Raw genomic sequence first — 27,036 nt, forward strand, 5'->3', positions numbered from 1 at the left:
CTGCGGACGATGCGGTTCCTGCGTCAGCGAGCCGCAGCCCCCCTGCGCTGCTTTTAGACCTTTTTATCCTATTAAAAAAGAAATTCCCCAAAGCCCCGAGGTTTTGCTCACATCCAAATTATCCTCGGCTGAAAAGATCTGCAGAGGACTCGGCACGGACTGCTCCGAGCGATGCTAAGGCAGAGCGGCTGCAGGGGCGACGTGCGCTGGAACTGCCCGTTCCCCGCAGAGACCCTCTCCCCAAAATGCCACCGCTCCCCAGAAACCAGGGTCTGCTCCCACCCTTTTGCTAACAGGAACAGTGGCTGCAGGATTGCATCGGATGGCAACAGCGGGCGGACGAGCCCGTGGTATTGCCCCATCCCAACCGACCGGGACTTGCTCTCGTCTCCCCGGGCTCGTTCCCACGCTGCTGCTGTAACATACCAGCGCGGCTGACACGGCTCCTCTTCTTTCCTTTCCGTTACTTCGTGGCAGCTCACCGCGGCTCCGGTCGGCGTTGTGCTCCAGCGTTCCGGGTGTGCTACGTGTCCATACTGCATCGCGCCTTATGCTCCAACTCCCCCGTGACACCCACGGGGACCGGAGGACACGGGAGTTGCAAGTGCAAGGGACAATTCACGCCGTGCAGGCTTCACGTGCTCGAGGCCACTTCAGCAGGGACAGGACAGACCCCCACACAACGGACTTCACACGTACACTGTATACGCTGGGCTGTATCCACACACACATATAAATACACACACACACATATACACCGGGCTGTCTCCGCACAACCTTTTCTATTGTCATAAACCCCACCACGCGGTATGGAACACGTACTGCGGGAAAATAAGGTCCTACACGCCGTACAGGCACAGCAGCATGCCCAGGAGCTACGGGATACCAACAGGGGCTCCTCAAAACGCGCCCGCACCTCGTGCCACGTCCAACATTAGAGTCCACAGTGCAACGACCCGGTCCTACCGCAGACCTTCGCCTACCAAAGGCCCACGTGGTGCCTCTCCTATGTGCTTCCCGTCGTGACAGCTTCTGCCGTGCGCTCTTTGGCCTTCAGCTTTCCCGAGCAGAAAGGCTTCTTGGCTCCAGGCTGCAGCACAGAGAGACATCGAACACCACGTTCGCCCGCGAGAGCTCGGCACGGCCTTCGCAGCGTCCGTGGGATGTGCGTGCCCTTCCCTTCCCCCTCGCCCTGCGTGGCCCCAGCCCATCGATAAAGCTGCCTACGCACACGTCGCCCTCCACCTTTGGCATGGGGATGCTGCCGTGCAGCCGAGCCTGGCTGAGCAGCAGGGCCCTGGGATGCCTCGCCTCTTGGGACGGTCAGACAGACCGCCCAATCCCGGCTCCCTGACAGACGGAGCTGGCTCTTGCGTAAAGCGCAGGAGTTGGGTATCGCACGCAGCTCCCAGCTCTTCGCCCGGCGTCTGCCCCGCTGCTGCTGCAGAAGGGCGCAGACGCCCGCGGTACTCGACAGCCAGAAAACTGCGCCAGACCCACCACGTGTTCCTAGCCGATCGCAAAAGCTCCCTAAGCGCGTTATGCGGCACTCTTGGCTTCTGCCCAGACTCCACGCCGGGCTCGTTTGCCTTTCCGGCTGCAGCAGGCACCACCACGGAGGTGCCCCACGCAAGAGAGGAGTCCCCAGAGCCAAGAGGGCTCTCGCAGCTTTCAGCCCGCTGACACCCTGAGGGTCTCTCACCGCAACCCCTGCTCTTCATTTCCCAAACGCCTCCTGAGCGGTCATCTCGGAGAGAGCAAAATCACGCGTCTGCACCTACGAGGGGAGCCGGTGCCTGCGGCAGCGGACAGCTCGCTCGCTCGCCCCTCCTCGCCTCGCCTCCATCGTGAGCCACACAACCGAGTGACCGGAGGGCGTCAGGCCTTCCTGACTCTGCCTTCTGGAGAACGGGCACAGCCTGGAGGCTCCTTCACCTTGTCCTCTGCAAGGCTCTGGATAACGCCAGGAGCCACCTTCCTCCTACTTGCAGGACTTGCCTCGAGCATCTTACCAACAGCTGAGCGTTCAGGCTGCGCCGTGCGCCCCTCGTGCCTTCCTACATCACCGCGGCAGACGCAGCTTGAAGCACCTCGTTGAACTCGGAGGTGCCTGCTGACCACCGCGACCTGCCTTTGAACGCTCGGGCACGGGGACGCTTGGCTCCTGGGGCTCCCGGTGTCCTCGTGGGCCTTGCTCACCCGCTCCCGCGTCCTCACCTTGCGCAGTTTGGCCGCTCGCAGCAGCCTCTTCTCCTGGCTCAGCTGGAGCTGTGTCCTCTCCAGAGCCTCTTTCAGCAGAGCCTTCTCTTCTGCCTCCCTGTAGGCTTCATCTTCGAGTTTGGACATCTCCTCCCGGCACCTTCGCAGCGATGCTTGGTTCAGCCTGTGCGAAACGGGAAGGGGGGGGTCTGTCACCCACATCAACCCCTCGACCGCCAGCCGGGCTCTGCCCGGGACAGACGGCTTTCGAGCCATCTCCCTGTTGCGCTTGCGTCCACTCCTAGCCCTCCCCACGCCACGGGGTGACACTAAAGGACATCAGAGCAGCTACCACCTTGCGAGGACCTGCACACGTTTTAGCCAGTGTTTTCCCTGCTCCGATTCCTTACACCACGGAAGAACCCCTCTCCTCCTGCCTTTGCCAAGACCAAGATGCCACCTCTTCAAGGCTTCCCCCCCTCCTCACACCCACCCTACCACACACGTGGCGATGGCTGCGATCCCTTCTGTTCGGCGTACGAGCCCGGAGGGGGACTCTGGGTGGCTGTGTCACCGTGGCCGGCGTGGAGATCACTATCGCACCTCTTGCCTACTTTGAATAGGCGGCATGTTTACACCAGCCCAGAAATGTCTTTCTCCACCGCTTTTTCCGGTGCTGTGGGCAAAACGACTTCCGCATTCGTGCGGCGAGCAGCAGCGGGGCTCGCCCAAGCGCTCCCACGGGCTCCTCCCTGCTCCCTAACACATCACCTTGTGCGGCAGCGCGTGGAGCGGGAGCGTCGCCTGCGCTCTGGACAGCCCTTCCCATCGGCTCCCACGCCTGCCTTGGGCCTGCTGACGCTGTTCCTCCATCCCGGCCGATGCCACTGCTGTCACAGGGTCCGGCCACCCCGGACTAGGGGTTCTGCCAAGGTTTCTCCAGCCCTGACGCTGCTTAACTGCAAGGCACCACTGCAGAGAACCGAGAGGACACTCCGCCGTTCCTCCTACCACTTGTTTTTTATACCGTGGCCACAACATGACCAGTGCCAGGCAGACGCACGACCTGGCAAGGGGCTGCACCGCTCCTTTCCCCGAGTTCCCCGTCACTTTGTGTCCCAGGACTCGGTCTCACTCAGACCCGTGGCCAGTAACAGCCACCTCGCCTTCCGGTACCTGAGCTGCTCCATGCCGGCCTCGTAATCTTTCAGCATTTCTTCCTTTCTTTCCAGGCGACTCTTCAGGTTCCTGATCTTATCGTACAGCAGCTCCAGGTCCTTCCGTCTCTGCAGTCCCGCTTTTTCCCTCTCCTCCCGAGGAAGGTGCTTCAGCGACTGCATTCCTGACAGCTCCTTCACCTTCATCAGGCTTCCCAGAGCACCAAGTACGTCAAGGTACTGTAGGAAGAACAGGGAATGCATTATTTACTAGGCCTGCCAATTCCTCTGCCACATAACATCACACCGCTCAGCCATCTGCTTTCATTCTGCTCTGCCGAGGAGATGAAAATATCACAAGGAGACTGCCGCATGCCTTCCCCTTTCTGCCATTGCCACGGGTGCTTTCCCTGGGTGAGCTTTTCTGAGCGCTCCTACACATGTGGCCGGCTGCCCTTCGTCCGTGCCTTTGGGCTGCGTGCTTGGAGGCACTCGCAGCGGCGACGCACGCACCGGAGCTCATCCCAGCTCCAGGCCAGCCCCTTTCACACCTAGCGCTCGATTCCCAGCCGCACGACTCGTTGGGGCTGGATTTTTCCTTTTTCAAGATGACCTGTTTTCCCCTGCTGGACCTTTTTCTGCCCTTGTCGGAGGCAAGAGACCCGCTCTCACAACCCACCCACTGCACTACCAATGGCCACCTCCTCTAGCAGCCACCTCCATCACTCCGCAGCCTCTCTTGTGTCATTTAGCGGGCGTCTAAGTTGGTGAAGGTCTCTGTCCTCACCAACCCTACCCTTCTCCTTGAGGATCAGCCCTGACCGCCCAAGGGAACATCCCCAAAGCAGGTGGGAAGGGGAGAAGGATGCGCCGTTGAGTGGTCTAGGGTCCCGAGACGTCCCGGCAGATGCCCGGCGCACCCTGGGTCCTGAAATCCCCAGGTGATCCCTCACCACATTCCTGTGGAGCCCTGATGCCACGCGCTTACTTCTGCAGTGTGTTAGAAAACGAGCTACCCCCTCTGAGCATTGGGTACCATTTTAACAGGTCTCTCGCTGACGTACCATCTTCTCGCCGAGGTCCGTCGCCTCAGCCATCACCGAACTCACTGCCCCATCGGTGGCCCCATGGGATCTCCCATCAGGAACATGGCCAGGAACCTGTGCAGGAAGGGAAGGACCCACAGATCGCCCAGCTTTGGATTGAGCCGCCTCGAGCCTCCCTTCCGCTGCCCGGGAAAGCCACCACGGTCCAAAGCCTCCCACCCCGCTCAGGCGGCGGCGTCCCCGAGCAGTGCCGGCCAACGGGTTGGCCAAGGGCGCTGGCCGATGCACAGCTCCTTACAGGAGCTGCGATACCCTCCGCAAGCCATGCCTTCCATGAGGCTGCATCTTGCACGCTGCCAGGTTTTGCACCTCCCTCTCCCTCCCCCCTGGCATTTCGGTTATGATATCTGAAAGCCTAATTCTCCCTCTTCCAAGGAATACTTTTCCAACGAAGCCACAAGCACCACGAACCACAAACTGGCTTCTTACCTTGCCAGCCTTCAGTTTTGCTCCCGACACGGGTGCAGGGTCCTTCTCGAGACCTGTTTTCTGGACTATTTGCTCTGGTAAGTCTTTCGTCAGGACCACCAGCGGCTCTGAACCCTTCTTCACGACAGCTGGAGGCAAACAGACACCCACCGAGTCGTTCCACTCTCCTTGCGACATGCTGTGGCTTCCTACCTCGGCCATTTTGAGGCTTGCCAGGTTGCCCTCACACAGACCGTGCACAGGCTAGGGAGTAAAGCCTGCACCAGCCTTCCCTGCAGACATCGCTCTCCGAGAGTTTGGGCATTGCTTTCTCTACCTCAGGAGGATGCAAACCTGTTGTTCAGGTGGCAATTCAGAGATTGCATCACAAACTGCTACTCTACTTGTAGCTTCTCACTGAGATGGCACTGCTTTTCCATACTGCTCTCGATACAGGGATATTCAGGATGGAAAGGGACCGAAAGAGAACAAATTAGGGCAAGCAGAAGATTCTCACAGCGTACAGCACTTGCAAGGCTTTGCAAGACCACCCCACCCCAGGCTCGGTTCCTGTAGGTGCCAGCTGCTCTCTCTCGCCTTGAGGAGAGCAGCACCCAAGCAGGGAGCGATCGAGCACAGAGCTGGGCGCCTGCTCGCTTCTGGCTCCGACTGCACGGCAGCTACTGCTGCAAAACCCTTCGCCAGCTGCCTCGCTCTGCTCACTCCTGCGCGTGGCACCTCCTCACGCATATACACCTACCGACGCTTGATGCCTGCAAATGACACCAGGTGCCTTTCTAAAGCCTGTAGCCACGCTGCGGGTTCTTCAGAGATGTTTTCCTATCACCTGCACGGATTGACACGCGTGCACGCGAGCGCTGACTTTGCAAGGGAGAAGCCTGAGCCCGTCGCAAGCAACGAGCCTGAGCCCCTGGCACAGCCCCTTGCGCCTTCCCTAGCGTCACGTGCTCCACCGGCGCAGACCCCGGGGTCCGGCAAAGGCGAGCGGACGCATCTTCCCTTTCTAGTGACAGCCTCGCTTACCTGAGGACTGCCTCTTCTCCAGCATCTTTATTCTCTCCCGGAGCTCGGCCAAGCCTTCTTTTTGGCGCTGGATCGTTTCCTCGTGCCTGAGGCCTCGGCATTTCGCGCCCAGGTCGGCCAAGTCCAACGCTGGCTCCTGGAAGAAGCAGCCCAGCCAGTTCTCGCCCAGACTGCGTCTGGCTCAACACGAGCTCACCTTAAACCTGGCTTAGACACAGCCTTGCTGAGAGGCGCTGGGACACTTGGCACGTGCCAAGAGCAAAGCCCACGGAGCGTCTCACCCTACACCCTCTCTGTGGGTTTGTGGGGTAGAAGAGCGGTGTCAGAGACCCCTCTCATGCTCCGCTGCGCCAGCAACGCTCCGGTGAGGACATAAGCCCTGCAAACGCTCCAGAGAGCCGGGAGAAGGACGATGTGCGGCTTGGAACGGCCACGTCACCGTTTTTCTCTTGTGCTCTGTGCTACCGCAGAGCGTTTCCTGTTTTCTACATCCAAATACCGATACGCTTTGTGGCCTGCATTTATACACGATCTCATGCATTATTCTCTTTTAAACTACACCCGTGCGCGCAGACACAGGCGTTTCCCTATTCCAGCCCCACCCGGCTTGCTGCATTATGACAAACATCCAAAAATCTGGCACGGGGCAGGCCCATCATCACACCCTGCACACAGCTAACGTTGGCTGCAAACTGGCTCAGGTCTGGCCGCCGTCGCCCCGTGGCACTGCTCGGTGAGACGCCATCTGCTCCCGAACCACGGCTTTGGCTGGGCTGCACCTCCAGCGCTCCGCGCTTGCCCTCCCCATCTCTATGTGCAGAAGAGGACGGGCGATACCTCCCGCTCGTCATCTGGCTGTGAGTCACCGCTTGGCCCCCACACATCCAGCCTTCCTCGCTGGCACGCTCTCTGCCACTGTTGCGGTACAGGATGTACAATTTCTACAGTCCCTCCATCTGCTGCTGCAACCCCCTTTGAGTTCTTCCCATTTCTAGCACCAGGGAAATCAAATCGGAATTCTAGCACAGGGAGCGTTTATTCCTGTCCTGTGCAACAAGCTACCCCTGCTCCTGCACATTCCACCCTATAGCTGCTTCTGCGTCGCCAATACAGCCAGCACCTGCGGCTGCGCAAGGCTGGGAAGAGGAGGGAACACACGCAAATCTTTCAGTACGCTGCTATCCACTCTAAACAGCAATTATCGCAGCCATTAGCACACACAACACTTCATGGTTCCAAAGTGCCGTACAAACAGCAGCTCATTAGCCAGCAGCAATGCCTGCGCAGGAGCGCTGCCAGCACGGCTACCCTGGCTTGCAGGAAGCCCTCGGCTAGGGAAAGCGTGGCCGGCGACCCCGCGCTCCTGCCTTCAGCCAGCTTTGAGCAGACCCAAGGCTCGGCTGGCCATCGCCAGGTCTCACCACGATGCTGAGACACACGGCACACGTGATCGATACCCTCAGCAAACCCAGACCTCGGCAGCCTCCGTGCGGACTTACCCTCTCGGAGGCTTCACCCGCCTGCGCTGGCGTCCCAGGAGCATCCTCCGGCTTTTCCACCGTTTCTCGGGAGGCATCCTTCAGCGCCCGACAGTCGGCTTGGGCTTGCCTGTGCCAAGAGACGAGATGGCTGTGGCACACCATGACAGATGAAGGTTGCCCAAACAGCTTGCAGAGAGCAGCACCCTGGGCACTCGCCGATGACTACCACAGCGTGGGTGGGAACATTCACTTAGAAATGACTTAGTTACATGTCCTGGCAGGAGCTCCACTAAACCCCCGGTTCAGTTCACGTGGCACTGCCACAGAGACAAACTCGCTGAGCTCAATTCTGATGCTCTCCAACTTGCCCTTCTGCTCCCAGGGAGATACCCAACTGCCATCAGCTGCCGGGCATCTACGGAGCAGCTTTGGCAAAGCCTCAGGTCACGGCAGCGTGTACCTTAACTCTTCAGCTGCTGCTTTCAGGGCTTGATCCTTCTTCTCCACGAGGCTGGACATCTGGGATAGCTTCTCTCTGAGCAGGTTCAGTTCCCGCTCTTGGTATTTCACCCGGCTCATGTTCCGCTCCAGTTCCACCTTCTGCTCCTCGCTCAGCTCCCCTAGGCACACACCAGCTTCATGGGTTTCTGGCTGTCTCATCACCCAGCCCTGGGGGATCCGCAGTTCTCGGTGAAACGACGTTCACGGATGCGTCCCCTTTTCCCAGCGCGCCATCGCCTGGGCTGTCAGCAATAACGGAGCTTGGCCCCGCGGACCCTTGCCCTGCCCTTGATAGCAGCCCTCGCATCCCAGGCCGTGCCAAGAGACCTTGCCCTACCAAATCACGGCACAAGGCCGGTCTCTTTGCGTGGGCATGCGCCAGAGTAACCACTTGCTACGGCAGTCTTCCTTCAGATTGGAGAAGAACGGGGTTGCCAGTGTGTCCTGACTTGCAGCCCTTTACCTTCTTACCTTCCTCGGAGGCTCTGTCCCCACGTTCACATTGTGCTAATGGCAGCGAGAGCATGGAAGCCACGCGCATCCCTTAGCTTCCAGGCTCAGGCTCACTTCTGTCCGCTCTGCCGGGTACCCCCATAAAGCCTCCCCAAAGCACAACCGTGCCCACTGAGGAAGCCCAGGCAGGGCTCTCCCAGTCTGCTGGCTTCAGATACCTTAGGCTCAAAGAGCCCACCAGTGGGATTGTGAGAACGATGGCCTAAATTTTGCCCACCCCATCTCCATCCGGTTGCCCTCACTCCCCATCACTGCTATTGCTTAGCCAAGGAGAGGGAGACATTCACCCGCCCACAGGGGATGCACCGCCTGCTTTGCCCCGAGCAGGGCAACAGCATTGCTTTAGGATGGTGACATCTATTTAGGATGGTGACATCTATCTCTATCTGCGTGCACCTGCTAGTACCTACCCTCGTTACTGCTCGGAAGAGGGATGGGAAGATGGAAACCACGCAGTACGCTTCACCCACCTCTCATGTCCGACATCCTGGCTCTGGTTTCCACGAGCTCTTTGGTTAGTTCGGCGATGACGGCCTCCTTGGCCAGGAGCACGCTCTGTGCCGCTGCCAGCTCCTCATGGAATTTCCTGAGACAGATAAGTGCAAATCTCACAGTGCATTTGAAAGACTCATGTCAGGGAGCCTGCGCACGCCTTCCTGAGCTGCATCTCATGATTAATACCTACGCATTACTTTCTTAACTGCCTTTCAGTCCCCTATGTTCACGCCTATGGCACTGGGGGACTCTGTTACCTGGAGCCGTCCGGACGGGACAGCAGATCACTCACACGCTGTTTGGCGTCACTTTGACGCTACGTGCACCGAAGACCATTTCAGCCTAGCAAAAGGACTCTTTTTGCCATCACAGACAAAAAAGATCTCAGGACAAGTTGCGGTCAGCCCCTCGGTCTCCCTTAAGCTCTCCTGGCGATAACTGCTCTCCTCCAAGCCCCTCTGAACAAGACCACCCTCCGCAAGCGCTGCTTACCTCAGACAACCGTGCGACTCTGCGGCAGGAGACACCTCCAGCGATGTCGACCGGCGGGCGTCCGCCCGCAGCCCTACAGGACGCAATAACAAAGGCCAATCATTACTTCTTTGTAACGCATACACGTTCAGCCTGCTTGCTTCTGCTATGTATATCCTTTCCTCCACGACAGCGTTGAAGACCATCTTTTTTGGAAACCCATGTCTCTTAGGGCCCAGTTCCAACAGTTCCTTACGTCCTTCCTTGCTCAGGACCACTTACGCCTGGGTGCAGCCCAAAGTGCTCCAGCCTCGTCGCTTTAGAGGGCAAAGAGCCCTTCTCCAGCGGGAAAGCCCCGTCTGCGACCGTGGCACACTACCAACAGTCCCCACAGCCACTGAACAATATACTGCAACTCCCTGCAAAACGGCTTCTTCAGGGACTCGCCGAGCTCGTCCTGCATGCAGGCAAACCTCAAACCAACGTCTTACACCATGCTTTCCATAGCAGCAAGCGCACTACTGCACCTCTCTATCAAGTTCACGTTAACTGAGAAGGTTCCCAGTACGGACTCATCCCACGCAACCCTTAGCTACCTTCCATTTTTTCCAGGAGCGCTGCATTTTCCTCCTCCAGTGTCTTCTGCTGCTGCTGGGCCTCCAGCAACTTGTTCTCTAAAGCCACAATTGTCACAGAATGCTGCTTGCTTTGCTCTTTATATTCCGCTACTTCTTCCCGCAGTTTCTGCCTCTCTAACTCATTCTCCTCCTGAATGGTCTGGAGCTGCTCATCTCGCGCGAGTACCTGCTGCTGTAATGCCATCTGGGAAACAAGACGCATGATCTCGGTTGGAAGCGTTGCGCCCGTTTTCCTTTGGGATCACGATCGGCACCATCTCTCCTGGCCAGCAGTCAGGACAGAGGGAAGGGAAGGATTGCAGGGAGGGAGGAGGCTGCGGTGCTCTCCCCCCTCATCAGCCGGGACCGGGGAAGCCTTCTTCACCGAAACCACATTTATGCCTCGTCCTCTGCCTGCACACAAGGCTTGTTGGAAATACCTCTCGTGCCGCGGCTTCCTCCAGCTTGTGCACAGCTTCGCTCAGTTTGCAGTCTGTAACCTCCTGCTCCTTTGACTTCCTTGCTAACGCCTACATGAAGAAATCAGCAGTAATTACGTTAACAAGCTCGCAAGAATCCACCTTTCTCTCTGCAGATATGCATCTATGTGCATTTGGGGGGAAACAACCCATGGTCCACTGCTGGCCCCTGACCAAATGGACCGCCATGCTACAGAGCACTTTCAGATTTATTTATTCCAAGTGTGAGCGGTTCCGCTTCTCCTCCCATGTGTGCCACTGACCTCAGTCAAGCCTCTCAGGTGGCTCTCCAGGTCTCGGATCTTCTTCTTTTCTTCCTCTATGGATTGCTTGCCCTTGTCCTTCTCCTCGGCAACAGCGCTCTCCAGATTCTGAGAATTGACAGCCCACAGTTTCAGTGCAGAAAAAAATAAATCGTGCCATTAAGCAAAAGACCTCGACTCCCATGAGGAAAGCAACCAGGAGGGTCACTGCTCTGGAGCAGGGGCACGTTATGGGAGAACACCTTGGCAGGACACGAGGCGACTCGCTGAGGGAGGGGACGAGAGCGCCTGGGGAAAGGTACAGCAAAGACACCCAGGAGGAGCTGCTTTGCTGCTCCTCACCCACCTCCTTAGAAAACTCGATGCCGGGAAACAACCATTGCCGAAGGGACAGACACACAAGCACGCTAGAAACTGCCTTACAAGACCACCACGATATGCTGTCCCCATCACAACATACAGATGCAGCAAAGCACCAAATTCACACCTTTACTAACGCTACGTCCTGCACCAGTGCCATCGGCGCGGCGGCCTGGGCTTCCCCGGGGCTGAGGGTGACCCAGCGAGAACCCGCCGGGCAGCCGTCCCCGTGCTCCATAGGGGATAGATATACTGTTCCAGCCAGAACAGACCCAAAAGGAGCTCAGCGTGGGGAAGGGAGGGAGCAAAAGGCTTGCAAGGGAGCCGACCTGCGCTTGCGTTCCATTTACTGCAGGCAGCGCAATGTCTGACTACGCTCACCTATCTGGATGGTGCTCCTGGCTTGCCGCTTTCTCCCAGGGACTGACCGGCAGCAGCGCATCCTGCCATTACCGGATGCTTTCCCGTTCCACCGGGAATACTTCGGGGAGTTAAAATCACCCACATCAATATAGGAGGACTGACCGGCAGCAGCGCATCCTGCCATTACCGGATGCTTTCCAGTTCCACCGGGGATACTTTGGGGAGTTAAAATCACCCACATCGATACAGGAGGACAGCCGATACCCAGGCTCTTGGGACTGCACCTAGACAGTTTGGGGCTAGACACTTCTTCCCCTCGCTCGGCCCCACTATCACAGACACCTATTTTTCCTGCATGACAGTCATTTTCCTAAAAAACAACCGTGCCACCCTACCTCTTTGTTCTCCTTGTCCTTTTCCAATATAAGTTGCTTGATTTTTATCTGTAGGTCTTGCTCGTGTTTCGCTTCCAGCTCCTTGACGTGTTCCTGCAGCAAAGCTGCCTGCGACTCCCGGACCTTCTCTAATTGGGCCTACGGGGAGACAGCAGATACTGAGGTGTTAAAGGAAGCGTGTTAGCAGCAGGGCCAGAAATAAACATCCTGCGTACATTCGCTAGCAAACAATTAAAGAGAGCGCTACACCCTCCATCCTTGCCGCGTTAGGGATACAGACACCGACACGCCGACAGCGGGCTCCGTCTTCTCCATTCCCTGCGTCTGCCGCAGACCCAGGGACCTCTGCTACCGTAACATTCCCAATTCGGGTCCCACATCGGCTCGCTTAGGACTACCATCGTGTTTACTGATAGAAAGATCCCCAATCCACTCGCTTTACGTCCACACACGTTTCTGTACCTGTAACATCTGATTCCTCTGGGCAGTTTCCTGACTGTTTTCCAACAATCCCCGGAGAGCAGCCAACAACCCTGCAAAAGCCAACGGGGTCTCGCTGTATCACACAGCCCACGTATACCACCTGGAGCATCCTCGGAGGCCTGGGGACGCCGCTTGCCTCCTTGCGAAATTCGCTTTGGCCACCGCTGACCCTCAGCCCTGGCCCTCGCACCCCTCGCCCGACGGCGGGGCTCCGCGTTCCTCCATAGGCAGCAGGGAGGAGAAGGGACCGACGCTAACTTCCCCCGCGGTCCCCCCCACGCTCCTTGGGATACCCAGGAAACACGCTCGACGTGGGCTTCCCTCCCAGGCTGGGGCAGCGGATGCGCTGCTGTCGGCTGTCGGGGAAGGAGACACCCGTGGGCAACAGCTCTGCCTTGCACCCAGAGACCCTCGCGAGCCTCTTGCTATGGGATTCAGGCTCGGAGATCTGGGAAAGGCTCCCAGGAGCCAGCCGAGGGTTTCCCCTCCGCGCTTACTGGAACCAGCAGCACATTCCCACCCCTGGGAGATCGCTGCTATCGCCGAGACATCACGGGAAGGGAGCTTGACTGCACGCGCAGCCCAGGAGACTACGTCTTCCTTGTCACACGCGCTGTCACCCTTTTTGCTGCGTCACCCCGTCTTCTCTAGGCCCGACACTTCTGCAAGAGCCAAGGACGGCTCGTTGCTGCACGGTCCTCCCGCTGCTATAATTACCACGCCGCTAACCACAGCGGCCTCGCAGCTCCTCCTGCGCCCTCGCAGACGCCGCTCCGCTCCACCCCGCTGCCACCCGGCACGCCCTGCACCCCTGTGCAACGCTCCGTGCTGCCGTGAGAGCGGTGCTCCCCCTCCCATGCCACTGTCAGAGCCATTACTCCTCTGCAGAGACGCTTCGCGACACGCGATGCTTTGACGCAGGCCCGTGCTTCTACAGCTGCTGCGTTTTCCACGCACCGCGTTCACCTAAACTTGTTTTCGGCAAAATCCACGTGGCAATTGCTCTGCCACTCCGCAACAGAGGTGGCACAGGAAAGGGAAGACAAAGTAATTTGTCGCCTCGAGACAAAGGGGTTCGGATCTCAGCCAGCACCACGGCCACAAGCGCGGCCAAGAAGCACGTCCTATATGCCACCAAGGCAAAACCCACCGTGACTGAATAAGCACAATGCCAGCAGACCATGCCCACCACACGCAGGCATCGCCTCCCGCAGACAAACCCCCCAGAGCCCTACGGGTGGCACGGGCTACACAGGGTGACCGGTGCCGCAGAGGCAGGGAATAACAGCACGCAACGCTGCCTGAGCAGGTTGCTTAGTTGCCCAAACCGCCCGAGATTTGCACCAATGTGGGGGCCTGGCATCCCCAAGCAGTGCCTCACGCTGGACTTTCTGCTCTATGGCTGGCTAGCTAGGACATCCCACCTGCAGTGGGTTTGTTCCCAGGGACACCCAGCGGGACACGGACCTTTGCCGGAGGCACGCGGGTCCATCCCCACGCTGGCCAGGAGCCGCTCTGCGTCCTCCAGCCAGGACAGGGGGACACGTGCCATTTCCACCACCGCCGTGCCCATGGCTGAGATGGAGGGGTCCAGGCACGCTGCCTCCAGCCTCCCCAGCTCCCCTCGCAGGCTGTCACTGCTGCAGGAGCTCCTCAGGCAAGCCTGGAAAAAATATAGCCGGTGAACAAGCTAGCCTCCATGGTTAGCGGGCTTCTGGGACTTGGCAAATAACACATCATCTCTGAAAAAGTCCTGCGCAGCACCACACGAACACTTTGGTACGACGCTTCACCTCTTGGGTCGATATCTTTGGTGGGAACGGCTCCCGGCAGGCCCAGGGGAGGACACGCTTCTGCGACACCTCCGATTTCTTTCTAACCAACGCTTTTCGGGGCTACGCTCACCTCTCGCTGATCGGGAGAGCTGCGCACTGGCTAGCGCCAACGCACAAGCCTCTCTTTGCTCTGACCTATCCTCAGGCCAAAAAAATGCCCTGTGCCACTTCTCTCCGCGCTGCCAGTTGGTCATCAGTATTTAAAGGACTGACCTGGAGCTCCCGCAGGGATTTCTTGAACACCTCGACATTTGCAGACACCTCCTTTTCCTTCGAGAGCCTGGAGCTTAATTCCTCCTGCAGACACTTCTCTCTCTCCTGACTTTGTTGCTTCTCGTCGGAGATCTGCCTGACCTTCTCTATCACCTGGAAAAAGCATGTGAAGGAAGAGGAGACTAAGGCATTTTATTAATACCCTTTTTCAGCTGAAGGACCATGGACTGTCTCAGCGAGCAAAGATTGAGGCTTGCTGCAAACTAGTAGCCACGTCAGACTCCTGGGCTTCTCCCTGTTGCAGCCCACCGACTCCACCCAAGCTTTGGGGGACAAAAAGGATCGTGTCGCCTTCACATCACGGAGCGGTGTCATTAACCTGGGATAGCTGTGGCATGACTTACGAGCTGGAGAAGCCTGGACGCTACCAGCACTACTGGTACGGAGCCGTTCTGCAGCGGCCGACTCGAGCAACGCCGGGCTTTGGGAGCATCTCCGTGCCTCCCAACTCACCTGCTGCTCCGTTACGGCTTTCCCTGCAACGCCTGCTGCTGCTGGAGAACAGACTTGCATCACTTGGGTTTTGAAGGACGCCAGCTACAGCAGAGATCGACACAGGAAAACAAAAGGCACAGAGAATCGATCATCAGCTCTGCCGGTCTGCTCTACCCAACCCTGCACACACCAATGCAAAGGGAGTCCCGGTGCCTGCCGTCTCCGACACCGAGGCCCCGTGCACGCTCCTGCCCTCTCCTCAGGACGTCGCTTTGGCTCACGCACCATTTTCACCCTGCGACTGCGCCAGGGTTCCCTGATTCCCCTCCTCGGACCCCGGCGGCTCGCACCCCGCCGGCAGCGAGGCGCTGCGGTTCATCGCACCCGTTACTTTGCCTACAAGGTGCACGGTGCGATCGCCAGTGCCACGCACGGGGGAGGCTGTCGGCTCCCCACCACCCGGGACAACGTGACGACTTCCGAACGTCTCCTGCCGCCCTGCTACGGCTGCGGGAGGACTACGATGACAGAGGGCTGGCATACGTTGCAAAGGACAGAGCGCCTGAGCCAGGCGGTTGCTCCGTCCCACGCTCCAGCGGGGATTTCCTAGGGCTGACTCCTATTTCCTCCTGCGAAACAGTCAGGGCAGGCTGGGGACAGCTGGGGATGCCACCCCCAGCCCCTCTGCAGGAGGTGACAGCCATTCCCACCCAGGTCAGTGCTTCACGCTTCTGTTTCGCAGCTGGTGCTGCCTCCTCCTGGGGCTTCCCTGTGCTAACCTCCATGGCAGACCCAAAAGTCTCCAGCTGCCCTTAAAAGCTTGAGGTTGCCCTTTGGCTCCACTCTGCACAAAAACTGGGGTTATTTTCCAAACGTGATCCAACAACTCATAGCTTTTTCTGCCTCTCATTGACTGGGGTTCCTAACAAATTCATGCTAGCAAAACTCTGCATTGCAGTTTAACGGGGGGGGGGGCACGATCTTCTTGTGCGAAGCACAGCTCTGTCCTGGTGATCTAGCCCGATGTTATTCTGCACAGGGCTGCCTCTGCCCGGAGCAGGCACGGAGGAGGGTTTGCACGGGTCCCGGACCGCATAACTACAATTCGAAAGAGTATAGTGCATTTCTGTATCCTATTCAACTCACTGCATCTCCTATGATGCCTACGCAAATCCTGTGGATAAGCCTCCTATACCTCACCCGATGACAAGTTAAGCCCCGGGCCAGGGTTTGGTGCTCAGGACTCTGCGTTGCGTTTCCTGCACTCCAGCGCGATGTCCTTCCCCGTGGGAAAACCCGTACTTTGGGTGCCTACAGCCCCGATTGCAGGGTGCTCCCACCCCTGCCTCCTCCCTACCTGCTCCTTGGCCCTCCCCGCGTCGGCTCTCAGCAGCCGCTCCCTGCGCCCCATCTCCTGCAGCTGCAGAGCTTGCCTGGCACAGGCATCTTTCAGCTCCTCCTCAGCCTGCAAGGACGAGAGCCTTTGCATATCAAAGCAATACCAGAAAATCACGCCATAAGCACTTTTACTATAACCCAACTATTCCCATCAGACGACTCCAAATATAGCTTTGAAGTAGCGGGAGACAGGCAGCAATCCTTTCGCAGGGGGGTGGCTTTGCAGCGTCGGACGCTTAATGCTGCTTTTTTGCCCGGGTTTGGTCCCTGGGCCATCATCCATCCTTGACTTTCTACCACACCGCTCGCAGAGGGCAGCCTCTGCCGCACCAGTTACCTTCTTCCCTCCGGCTCCGGGGAAGAGCTCAGCTCTTGGGACCCTCTGCCTGTACAGCCTGCGTGCCTGGGGCTTGCTGGCCCTCGTCCCACGCGTTGCCGCCCGTGCCAGGCGGCCGAGGTACCTGCCGTGCCCGTCCCTCCCTGCCCTCCGCCGCGTACCCCACAGCCGGACGGTTACCTGGGCTTTCTCGGCCAGCTGGTTTCGGACGCTCTCCTGCTCGGCGCAATACTTCTGGACTTGCCCCTGCAGCCCCTCCAGGTCACGTTCCAGCTCCTCGATGCGCTGCAAGAGTCCCGGGACAGCGTGGGCTGTCACCAGAGGAGCTGGGCATTGCTTCTCTGGAGGATTTTAACTGCTAAGCAATATGTTTTCCCCACCTACCCCATTTCATTTACCCTGGAATTGTCTTCTAACCTATATTTACTACGGTTAGATTGGCTTTCAAGTGGAATGCCAATCTTATTATGGACACCATTCTCCTGCATTGCAATGCGGTGTTACAATTTTTACAGGAATTTACATTTCTCCGGTTCGTTATGCACGTTAGGTGCCTTCTATTACAGGAGCTGGATTCAAAACAACTCCCTTCAAATGCCCAGTTAATTATTCTCTCAATGACGCATTCCTGCAGTCGCTGCTCTCCCATGTGCTCCTTCACCCCAAATGACTTGCGACTCACATTTCGGCACGCAATTACTTCTCGCTCTCCAAGTTCACGCTTCATTTCCTCTTTAATTCTAGAGCACTAGAATGAATGGCAACCGAGGAAAAAATATCATCAGGGCAGGCAGATACCATCACTTCTGCAGCAAATGTCAACACGTACTTCTGCGCTACAGCCCAGCTAAGCGCTCAGATACCTAACGGGTGGCGGAGTGCCCGTGACGGGGCCATCGAGGCACTGAGAGCACCAGAGTATCCAGTACCAGAGTATCCAGAGAGCACCAGTATATCTGGAAATGCCTGTATTAAAGCCTGGCCTGGCTGAGAGAAGGACAAATATCTGCAGGGAGTACCCGACAGAGAGAAATCCCTCAGGCCTTAGAAACAGTATAACAGGGAGGGGGGAAGGATGCAGGAAAACAAACGCTTCTTCAAAACGTCCACAGTAAGCTGAACGTGACATTACCAGACATTTCCAGGCTATTCACCACTGTATCAGACTGTGCTTCGCAGCTCTGCGTTTCAGGGTATCGGTGTTTCAGAGACCGACCCCATTCCACCTGCCCCGAGCGCCCGGGTGCCTCTCCCATGAGCCTGCGGGCACCAGCTCCCACCTTCCTCCGGGTCTTCCCGCATCCATGGAGCAGGGAAAACCCCAGAGGGATGCTCTGGGACGTGCTCTCTGCCTCGACACGCGTGCTGTGGCTGTGGGCCACCCGGTGCCAGCAGGCACTCAGCAGGATGCTTCCCCGGGACGCCCGGTCCCCCTCCCGCACACGGCGGCTCGAGGGCTCATCCGTATCCCCTTCCCACCAGCTAAAGGGCCGATCCTCGGCAAAGCGGGGCACATCTCCAGGGAGCTGCTCGGGGTGGATGCTCCGCCAGGTACAGGCTGCCGGGTAGGGTGATCCCTGCCTGCAGCCCAGGGGCTCCGCGCATCTTTTCCATGGCTTAAAATTCACAGCGAACCGCTCCAATCTCCCGGTACAGTGCCTAGTCAGGCAGCCAACACGCAGCGCCCGCTCTGCGCTTATTATGCGGCTGATGCAGCTCTGCCAGTTGAGGAGGGAGCTGCAAATACAGAGAAACAACCTGCTGCACAGGCCGCTTTCTTTAAGGGAAAAACCAGGCTGGGCTACCGGGAGCCACACGAAGACAGGGTTTCCATGGCTGCTTGGGAGGCTTTTGGCACGAGGGCTTTGTGCGTACAAACAGCTACTGTGCTCAGAGAAATCCAGGGCACACAGTACCTGAATGCAGAACAAGGAGGGGGATTCAGCTGGGGAAGGCGACGCCGCTCCACGGGCATCGCACGGCCCCTGGGCAAAACCGCAGCCCCGTTGCGGCTACGTCCCAGAGGCAGAGCTCTGCAACTTCGGTTTGCGTGCAGCCAGGACCCTCGGGTTACAACTGCCCCAATAAACAGCCATACAAATATAGCTGCTACGCTCCTTAACAGAGAGAAGCATGACCCTTCTCATCCTAGCTTCCCTCGCTAACCCATACGTGAGACCGTAAAATACTGAGCCCCTCCTTAGGGATGTTAACCTTGGCAGAAACGACTGCTAGCTGCTTGTCCTTTTCTCTGTTTTCCTTCTTCATTTTTTCAACATCTTGCTTGAGTTGCTGGATTTTCTGCTCCTTCCCGGCAATCTCTCTTTGCAGGCTGGTCACTAGACCTGAGAAAAAAAAACTCCGGTGAGAGGCTACCCAAGCATGTCCCTGCAAAAGCCCTCTAGCCGCGGAGCAGCCATCCTCCCTCTTTGACAACCGTCAGGCTTGGACAGCGGATTCAGCTTTGGGCATGCTGTGCTGGACATTGCTCCGTGACAACATCGCTAACAAGTTCCTCGGGGCCTTGCAGCACACGCTCCCTGGAGGACGAGCAGCTCTTACGGATCTGTTTTTGCTGCCTTACTATGTCAGATCCACAGCTCTGATGCCTCCTCCCTGCCAAGCACCGATACCGCTCCCTTATCTCGGGCAATGGAACCAAGCAGAACAGTGTTGTTACTCTGCATGCATTATGAAAACCAATCCTTTGTGCACGCTCGATGTTCCTCGTGCCTGATGAAGGCAGAGATGAAGGCCATCGGAAAAGGCTGGCGGTCCGAGGTGGCCTTTGCAGCCACGTGCAGCCCCGCAGCAGCTCGGGTGGGCAGGCACGGCAGCCCATCAAACAGCATCGCTTTCGAGCGGCTCAGAGCCTGCTCTGTGTTCGGTGCTCGAGGCTTTTCTTCCTAACAAAATCCTCCGTCCCATCACTCTCTGCCTCCGTCCCCACGTTGTCCCTCACTCCAGGGGCACTCGTCATGTCAGACACTACCTGCAACTCCCGCAAAGCTTCAGGACACAGAATCAGAGGTAGGACGATTTCTACGAGCCGCTACAATTCCTTTGTTGCCCGGACAGTTTTGCCAGTGCTCACTCAGCATCGACAGCCGGTCCCAAACTGCTTCGTGCCCCTACACGGAGCTCCAGGGATACAATACCTGCGGCCAACGCGTGGTCCCTCTTCAACTTCTCGCTTTCTTTCCGCAGCCTTCCAATCTCCAGGTCTCTTTCGTAGAGGGAATGGCTGAAAACCTGGCTCGAGCCTTTCTGCAGGTTGCTGCTCTGCAAAACACAGATTCACCCGCGCTCCTCACCGGATCACTTATTAACTCGATTACAGCCCCCTTCGGAGAGTGAAATCTGGCTCCCAGGGCACGCTCTGATGGGGTTACTCTTTAGCATCTTTTACTAACTCTCAGCAGTCATTGCTTCGGATAGGATCTTCTTAAATTCACTTTGGCCGTTCATGCTAAAATCCTAATGTAAAAGGCACGGAGGAGCAATGCCTCCCACTGCCTGCCAGGCCAGGAACCCATGGCCGGGCTGGGTGACGCTGCTAACACAGCAGCAGGCAGAAACGCCTGCAGATTTATCGCCTTCTCAGGCACACCTATTTATTACTCACAAACGTGGATCTGGAGCCGCTAATAACTCACGTTCACATTTCTGCTGCAAAGACAGTTTTTACAGTCCCTACTGGAAATCGGGAGCGGGGAATAGTCTGCGCTATCCACTTCGGCATATCATCGCCGCGCAGACAGCACAAATACGCTTCCTGCTGCTCAAATGACCGGTTTCATGAAGCAAATACTGGAGGGTACAGAAGAGCGAATCCACAGGTGGAAGAGGCTTTAGGAAGACAGGCACCGTCTTGGCGCAGTAACAGCAGTGATGCTGACAGCACCCCAACACTATATCGCCTTTTCTCCACCGGGAACCTGCTTAGCAAAATTTCCTCTTCACGACAGACAGTCAGGACGAGCACAAAGCATTTCACAGCCTCCTTCAGACCCAGGATTAGATGAGAAGGCAGGATGCAGCCGGGACGGGCTGGCGAAGATGCCCGGCTGCTGACCGGTGTGCCTCACATCGGACCGACACCTTGCATTGACCCTTTTCCCACGCTGGGGATACTCAGGAGGACTCCAGGACATTTTCTGAGGTCTCATAAAACGTGGGTGCACGCTGTTAACATACCCCTGGCCATGACAACTATAAGCCCTCTCTCCTCTACCCAGCTGCCTGTTTTCACCAGGACGCCAAGGGGCTGCGCTGCCTTTGGGACAGGGATTCCCCCTGCAAATGCAACTGCCCGGTCCCTTCCTGGGGCAAGAAGGGTGATGGGGAAGAGCAAAGGGTCCGGCTGCCTGGCCCGAGGTGCTCGTGCGTGCCTTTCCCCCACCAAATGCCGCTTCAGCTTCTGTTTCCCTCCCCACTGCAGCGTTACAGATCCTACCACATACATGGGATATTTATTTACCAGCTTCTTTAAGGGAAACTTGCACAGAAAGCCAGCAAATGCGCAAAACAAAGCAACTGGAAGGAAAAAAAACCAAACCAAACCAAACCTCCCTCATTTCCCCTGGCTTCAGACATGCAACCTGCTTCTCCGAAAAACTGGGTGTTACACTAAAAGAACATCTATATCAGAGGGGTATTTTCCCTGCTCGGTGCCTATTGAAGCATTCAGTACCTGTTCCCTCAAGGCTTTGATCTCCTCCGTTTTGGCTCCCAGCTCTCGGTCGAAGGTGAGCAGCTTCTGGGTCAGCTCCACCTCGTTCCTCGCCACCACCTCAGCCAGGGTCTTTGCCATCGCTGCAAGCTCACCCTGCAGATCTCTTATCACCGCATCCTTCTGCTTTGATTCTGTTTCCAAACCAGAAAGGCGACCGATTTCCTTCCCCAGTCGCAGAAGCTGTTCACCCTGCGGGCAGATTACGGGTGCCGTCTGTCACTCCCCCGCTACGGCGATGCCGGGCTGCCTGCTCCAGGGGGTACCGACTCACGGCCGTCGACCGCACGGACCTGCTCGCCCTGCCTTCCCACGTCCCACCGTGCCCATGTCCTCATCCACCCAGCAGTCCCCATCCACGGGAGCCGTCCCCATCCACGGGAGCCGTCCCCTTTGACGACAGTCCCTGCACCCTGCTGGGACTCGCCATCAGACACGCGACCGTTTGGCAGGGTTTGCCTGCTCTGCCAAGGACCAGGACAGGGATGGCATCGCCCACCCCTTCCCCAGCATCACCTTCTCCTGCGGGAGGAAATCCGTGTCGCGAGGCCCCAGGGAAGGGGCTCCCCCCACACCGCTCGCACCGTCACCCGAGGTGCTGGTCGAGGCTGGAAGAAAGCAAACACCACCGCAGCAAACGTCAGCGTGAGAACTGGTTGCCGGCAGCGGTGACGCTTCTTGCAGCATCCCTCTCACTTGTCCCAAAACTATTCTAAGGCGGCAGCTACTTTACAGTCCATGAACTCGGTTCACAAGCAGAAGAGAAAACAACTCTTTGGCACTACAAAGACACCAGTGCAAACAGTCTGCACAACAGAGAGGAATAATACACCTCTGGGAACCAAAAAAGCCCCAAGGGCAGCAGACACACAGCAGACAAAGGCTCCTCTGATTTTTCAGCATTGCCCAGCCCCACAGAAAGAAGCCACGCTTTTATGGCTTCCCGCGTGCAAATAGCGATGCTCGCCACGATTACTGCGTGTGGATCCTTTTGGCTCGATTTCCCCCAAATCAGATGAGTACGTGCTACCTTGGAGCGCGTGCTTCCTTCCCTTTACCTTCACCGCAATTTCAAATTCTGCCCGTGCACGTGTCTTTCAGCGATGCTGCAGGGACTGCACGGTACCGCCTCTGCTCTGGAGCACCGGCCGTACTTTGGCACTTCGCTATTGACTGTGTATTGCTTATGACTGCTCAAACAACCCAACCCCAAGCCAGGAAAACAACTGGATTGTGTAACAGGCCACAACAAGCTACAGTCACGGCAAAAGTCTCGGTCTCCAGCTGTACTATTCCCCCAAAGCCTTGCCTCTGCTCCACTGATGTTGCATACTTCACTTCCAGAAGCATATCAGCTTTAAAGTTCCTGCACTCAAGGCAGCCAGGCAGCACTTCACAGGAGGAGAAAACATCACTTCAAACCGGAGACGGGAATAGGTGCATGAGTCACCGGTGCAGATAAAGTTAGCCGTCGCCCATCCCGAGCACACACAAGGAAAAAGGAAGAGGAAATGTCACCCTCAGCTACGAGGGCAACGGCATTCCCCTTTGTACGTCACGGCCCATTTCTTAACTGACCCACACGCCACCGAGGACCACACGCGATCTCCGATTAGCTCCACTGCACAAGGACTTGCACCCAATTGCTGCCGACACTCGTCACTTCTCGACACCGACTCTGCTTGGGTCAACTCCACTCAACGTTAAGTTGCTCAGAGAGGACACCAGGCTACGAACCACCAGGTTTGGCACCGGGGAGTACCTGGCCTCACCGTGGAGGTCCTACTGAAAGCGTCCGGTGGGACGGCACTGGCCACGCTCCTGGCCCAGGCACTCTCGGGTCGCTTCCGCGGCGGCGGATGGGGCACGTGGCCGGCTGCTCCGGGAGCCCAGCTGCTGGGAGAGCCGGGGGGATGCTGCCCCTGCAGCAAGGGGAGGTGGGGAGGAGATGCCAGAGTTGAAGGTTTGGGCTCTGCAACCAACTGGAGCTGCCCGGTCCACGCTGTGCGACGTTTCACGGGGGGATAGGACATCTGCGGTGGAAAAAGACCACAATATCAGCAAGAGTTTAGGAAGGGTTTTAGCCCCTGATGTGCGTACATTATGTCGTAAAAAACCCAGGGGCGCAGATCTGAGTGGAAGCAGATTTTCAGTTCTTTCCTGTTTCCATTGCCCAAGTATCAGATCTTAATCAGGAATCCCTAATATTTCGCTGAAACCAAAAGAAATTATTGGGGTTTGCTGCTTTTTCAGGTCTTCCGTCTCTCTCTAGATTTGACTACCCTAATTCTGCACGTCATTTGCAAAACCTGGAAGCCCTCGTTTCACGCCTCTCCTGGCTGACACACAAGCGGTCCTACCCTGTCATTTCTCCCATTCACCGTGCTGAACCAAAGCCTCTCATGGCACTCCTGGCTTGCCATCGCGTTTATCAGACCTTACGCTAAGCCTGGCAGACGTGTAATTAGGACACTATTTGCTGTTCTCCTTATGAGCAGAGCTTTCCCGTAAGGTAGAGACAAGCCACCATTAAGGTCTCGTACGTCGGCTTACGCATAGTCCTCAATAACAAGGGTTGAACTAAACATCTGCCAACGTGGCCTCGGACCTGGCTTGGATGCGGACCTCCAACACCCGGCTGTTATCCTGGCATCTTCCTGAGAGAGAGCCAAAGACCCCAGCGCACATTCCCCACTGCTCCCGGCACCTTGCCTTCTCCCAGAGCACATCTAAGCCCCATCGCTTTTGCTATTGATGCTACCCTGGGCGCTTGCTCACGGCTGGATTCCACCACAGCATGACGCTGTCCCTTTCTGGGCACTTGTCCTGTGCTCCGAGGCACTGCAGGGATGTGACTCCTAGCTGGGCGTTGCTCCTCTTTACAACACGTTCCTCTAATAATTACTGAAAATGAGAGAGATCGCCCTGCGTTAGACACCATACACACTTCACAGGGTGCAACGCAGAGGATTATTTACTCTCTGCAGTCAGCAGGGTCAGGCTTCAAAGGTGTTCCACACCAAAGGAGGATCTCAGAGCCCAGAGCAATGAAGAGGCACCCGTAGAGCTTCCTCAGCGTCACGGTGCACAACTGCTTTCAGGGCGCATCCTATACCTATACTTTTGGCAATTAAAAGGCCGACGGTTCCAGCAACAACAAATTTACCTATCCAGCACTGGCACCCCAGCTGCTCTGGCTTCGTCACGCACCAGAGCATTTTTTTACATGTCTCTTGGCCAAGGCTTTCCGGACAACTTTGGATTCAGCAGGTCAGCTTGCTACACCAGGAATCTTGCCGAGACCTCCAAACCCAGTATCTGGGTGCACAAACTGGCTGACTCCAGTTCTGTTTTATTCGTACACGGGCACGGCTAGGAGACCAGGCTCTGCGACTCCCGCTACCAGGCACGCTACACACGCAGTTTGTGAGGACTCTGTCTCACTATCTATTTTCCTGGATTCCCTAAAGAACCAAAATAATAAAAATCATACTGGAACTTATCAATCCTTAACTGTATAATAACCCAAAAGCTCAATGACCTCCACAGACATCCCTAAACAGTTCTTTTCCCGGAGATAGGAGACTGCCACTACGTTCGACCACATTCTTCCCAAGTTTACAACGGCTTTGGATTTCTCTGGCACTCCGGAGTCAGCGGCGATGCCCTGGCCGTGCTGTGCGGAACACCACGGTATCTCCAGCTACGCACGCTGCTGCCGAGCAAAGCACCGGTCAGGGCCGCACCTTTTAGTTTGCTCTAGGTTTGATCCAAATGCAAACTTCCCTGTTAGTAAGCAGCTTTTGAGAAAACATAAAATGCAAATAGAGGAAAAGGACATTTTCCAGACCTACCTTTGCTCACGTCCACCTTGCTGGTGGGAAACCTGTCCCGGGCTTCTCCTTTTCCCTACCCAGCTGCCCGAGTTTCTTCAGCAGAGGGAGCTCAAGCTTTTCAGTTCTGCCCCCCGCCTTTCCCGGGGATCGCCTGGACAGCCTGGGAGCCTGCTCCTGCTCCCGGGGCCCTCCCTGGGCACCCCAAGCCCCCTTCCCTGGGCACCCCCAAGCCCCCTTCCCTGGGCACCCTTCCCTGGGCACCCCCACCCACCCTTCCCTGGGCAAAATGTAAATTTTTGCGTAATTAAAAAATCACAGCCCTGTAGTAAAAGCTTATTGTGCACAGTTCATTTTGGCATTTCAAAATACCCTTACCGCCAATTCCAATTATTTAACCTAGTAGTGGACAAGACTTTTTAAAAAGTTAATTGTACAAATTACTTGCATTTTTTTCCATTTATCTGCAGCCCAAGCTCGACTTAACCATTTTTAATGAGAAGGAACCAGGATTGCTAAGATTTTTAGCACCCACCCTTCCCTGGGCAGCAGCACCCACCCTTCCCCGGGCACCCCCACCCACCCTTACCTGGGGAGCCCCATCCACCACCAGCTCGAAGGACGCTCCCCCTGGGCCGAAGCGCAGGATATCCCCCGGACTCACTCTGACGGCCGCATTTTGGACCTGGCAGCCATTGACGAAGGTGCCGTGGGGAGAGTTGAAGTCCTGAAGGACAAAGCTGTTGTCCGAGGCGGTGAATTCGAGGGCTGCGTGATGATCTGCTACACCTGCGGACTGGCAGCGGGCAATCAACAGGCAAGCAGGGAAACCTGCCAGAAAGCAGCTCGGGTTTTGTTAGCGATTTGCCAAGCCCCCCTCTCCTTGCTGTACCTCCCTGCATAAGCAAGCTGGTAGCCCCTACGCTTTGCACGGAGGACCCCGGTGCATCCCACTCCCTAGACCCAAACCACCAGCCATTTTACGACGGTCGGCTTCCTCACCCCTACCTGCAGGACGATGTCGGACCCTTCGTGCCTGCCTATCGTCGTGGTGTGCGGTTTCAGCTGAAAACACCCCTCCGAACTCTTCAGAAAGGCTCGCATCGTCCAGCCCCTTCACCTGCAAGGCTTGCATTAAAATAAACAACTACTCATTTAGCAATCCCCCATCCAACACACGCAACTGAGCCAAGAACGTCTCGACCAACTCGTGCACTAGAAATCGTACAAAATCAACCCAAAGGCGGTTCTGCTCCAGCCGGCAGCGCGGCCACAGCCTCGCAGTAGCCTTGGAAACCCTGGCTGCGCTGGAGCCTGCTGCCGCCCTCCTCCTGGGTGCGTTTTTCTCTTTGTTTTGGATTTTTTTTTTCCCTTTCTCCTTTTTCCAAGCAACTGGCCCGGCAGCACAACACAGCTCCGCGCCGGCGCCGGCCACAGCTCTCCTTGCCAGCGGGTGACACAGACAGGAACATTTCCCCACGTATCAAACAACTCACGGGGGGCCGTGCAAGCTGCCGGTGAACATTTTTTCCCCTTTATTACTTCTTTTTTTATTTAATACCGTGCACGCACACACAAACAGGTCTTGCAACCTCAGGCAACGGGATAAACGTTGCGTCTGGTGACGGGGACACTGTCACCCATCGGCACGCTTCTCCGTCAACGTGCCTTCGTCCCAGGCTGCCACACACCCTTTTTCAGCAGAAAAAGGGAAAATAACACCCCCGCCACCAACAACCCCCCGGCAGCCTCCGGTTTGGCCTCACCGACGCCACTTGAGCCTCTTTCCCCCCATCCAAGCACCGCACCCCGACCTCCCGCCCCGCTGCCGCCCAAACCCGTCTCGCCTTCGCCGCTG

At 57.0% G+C, this 27,036-nt stretch overlaps 1 protein-coding gene across 1 annotated transcript; it reads right to left on the bottom strand.

The window, feature by feature from the left end:
• Window positions 1–599: 599 nt before the first annotated feature.
• Window positions 600–26,282, bottom strand: FHAD1 (forkhead associated phosphopeptide binding domain 1). Its single transcript, XM_072884003.1, has 27 exons — window positions 26,187–26,282; window positions 25,768–25,974; window positions 23,108–23,378; window positions 21,862–21,953; window positions 21,307–21,537; window positions 19,772–19,895; window positions 18,828–18,958; window positions 17,296–17,361; window positions 16,794–16,898; window positions 14,897–14,980; window positions 14,384–14,536; window positions 13,803–13,998; window positions 12,315–12,385; window positions 11,853–11,990; window positions 10,735–10,842; window positions 10,433–10,522; window positions 9,972–10,197; window positions 9,397–9,469; window positions 8,880–8,995; window positions 7,856–8,015; window positions 7,414–7,522; window positions 5,915–6,050; window positions 4,892–5,019; window positions 4,421–4,516; window positions 3,376–3,596; window positions 2,218–2,383; window positions 600–1,090 (listed from the first exon to the last, which is right to left on the bottom strand). Exons 1-27 carry the CDS (start codon window positions 26,280–26,282, stop codon window positions 1,007–1,009), a joined length of 3,678 nt encoding a protein of 1,225 aa, XP_072740104.1. The 3' UTR covers window positions 600–1,006.
• Window positions 26,283–27,036: the final 754 nt, after the last annotated feature.

This window comes from Ciconia boyciana, chromosome 19 (assembly GCF_034638445.1).
Source record: "Ciconia boyciana chromosome 19, ASM3463844v1, whole genome shotgun sequence".
NCBI classification, from domain to species: Eukaryota; Metazoa; Chordata; class Aves; order Ciconiiformes; family Ciconiidae; genus Ciconia; species Ciconia boyciana.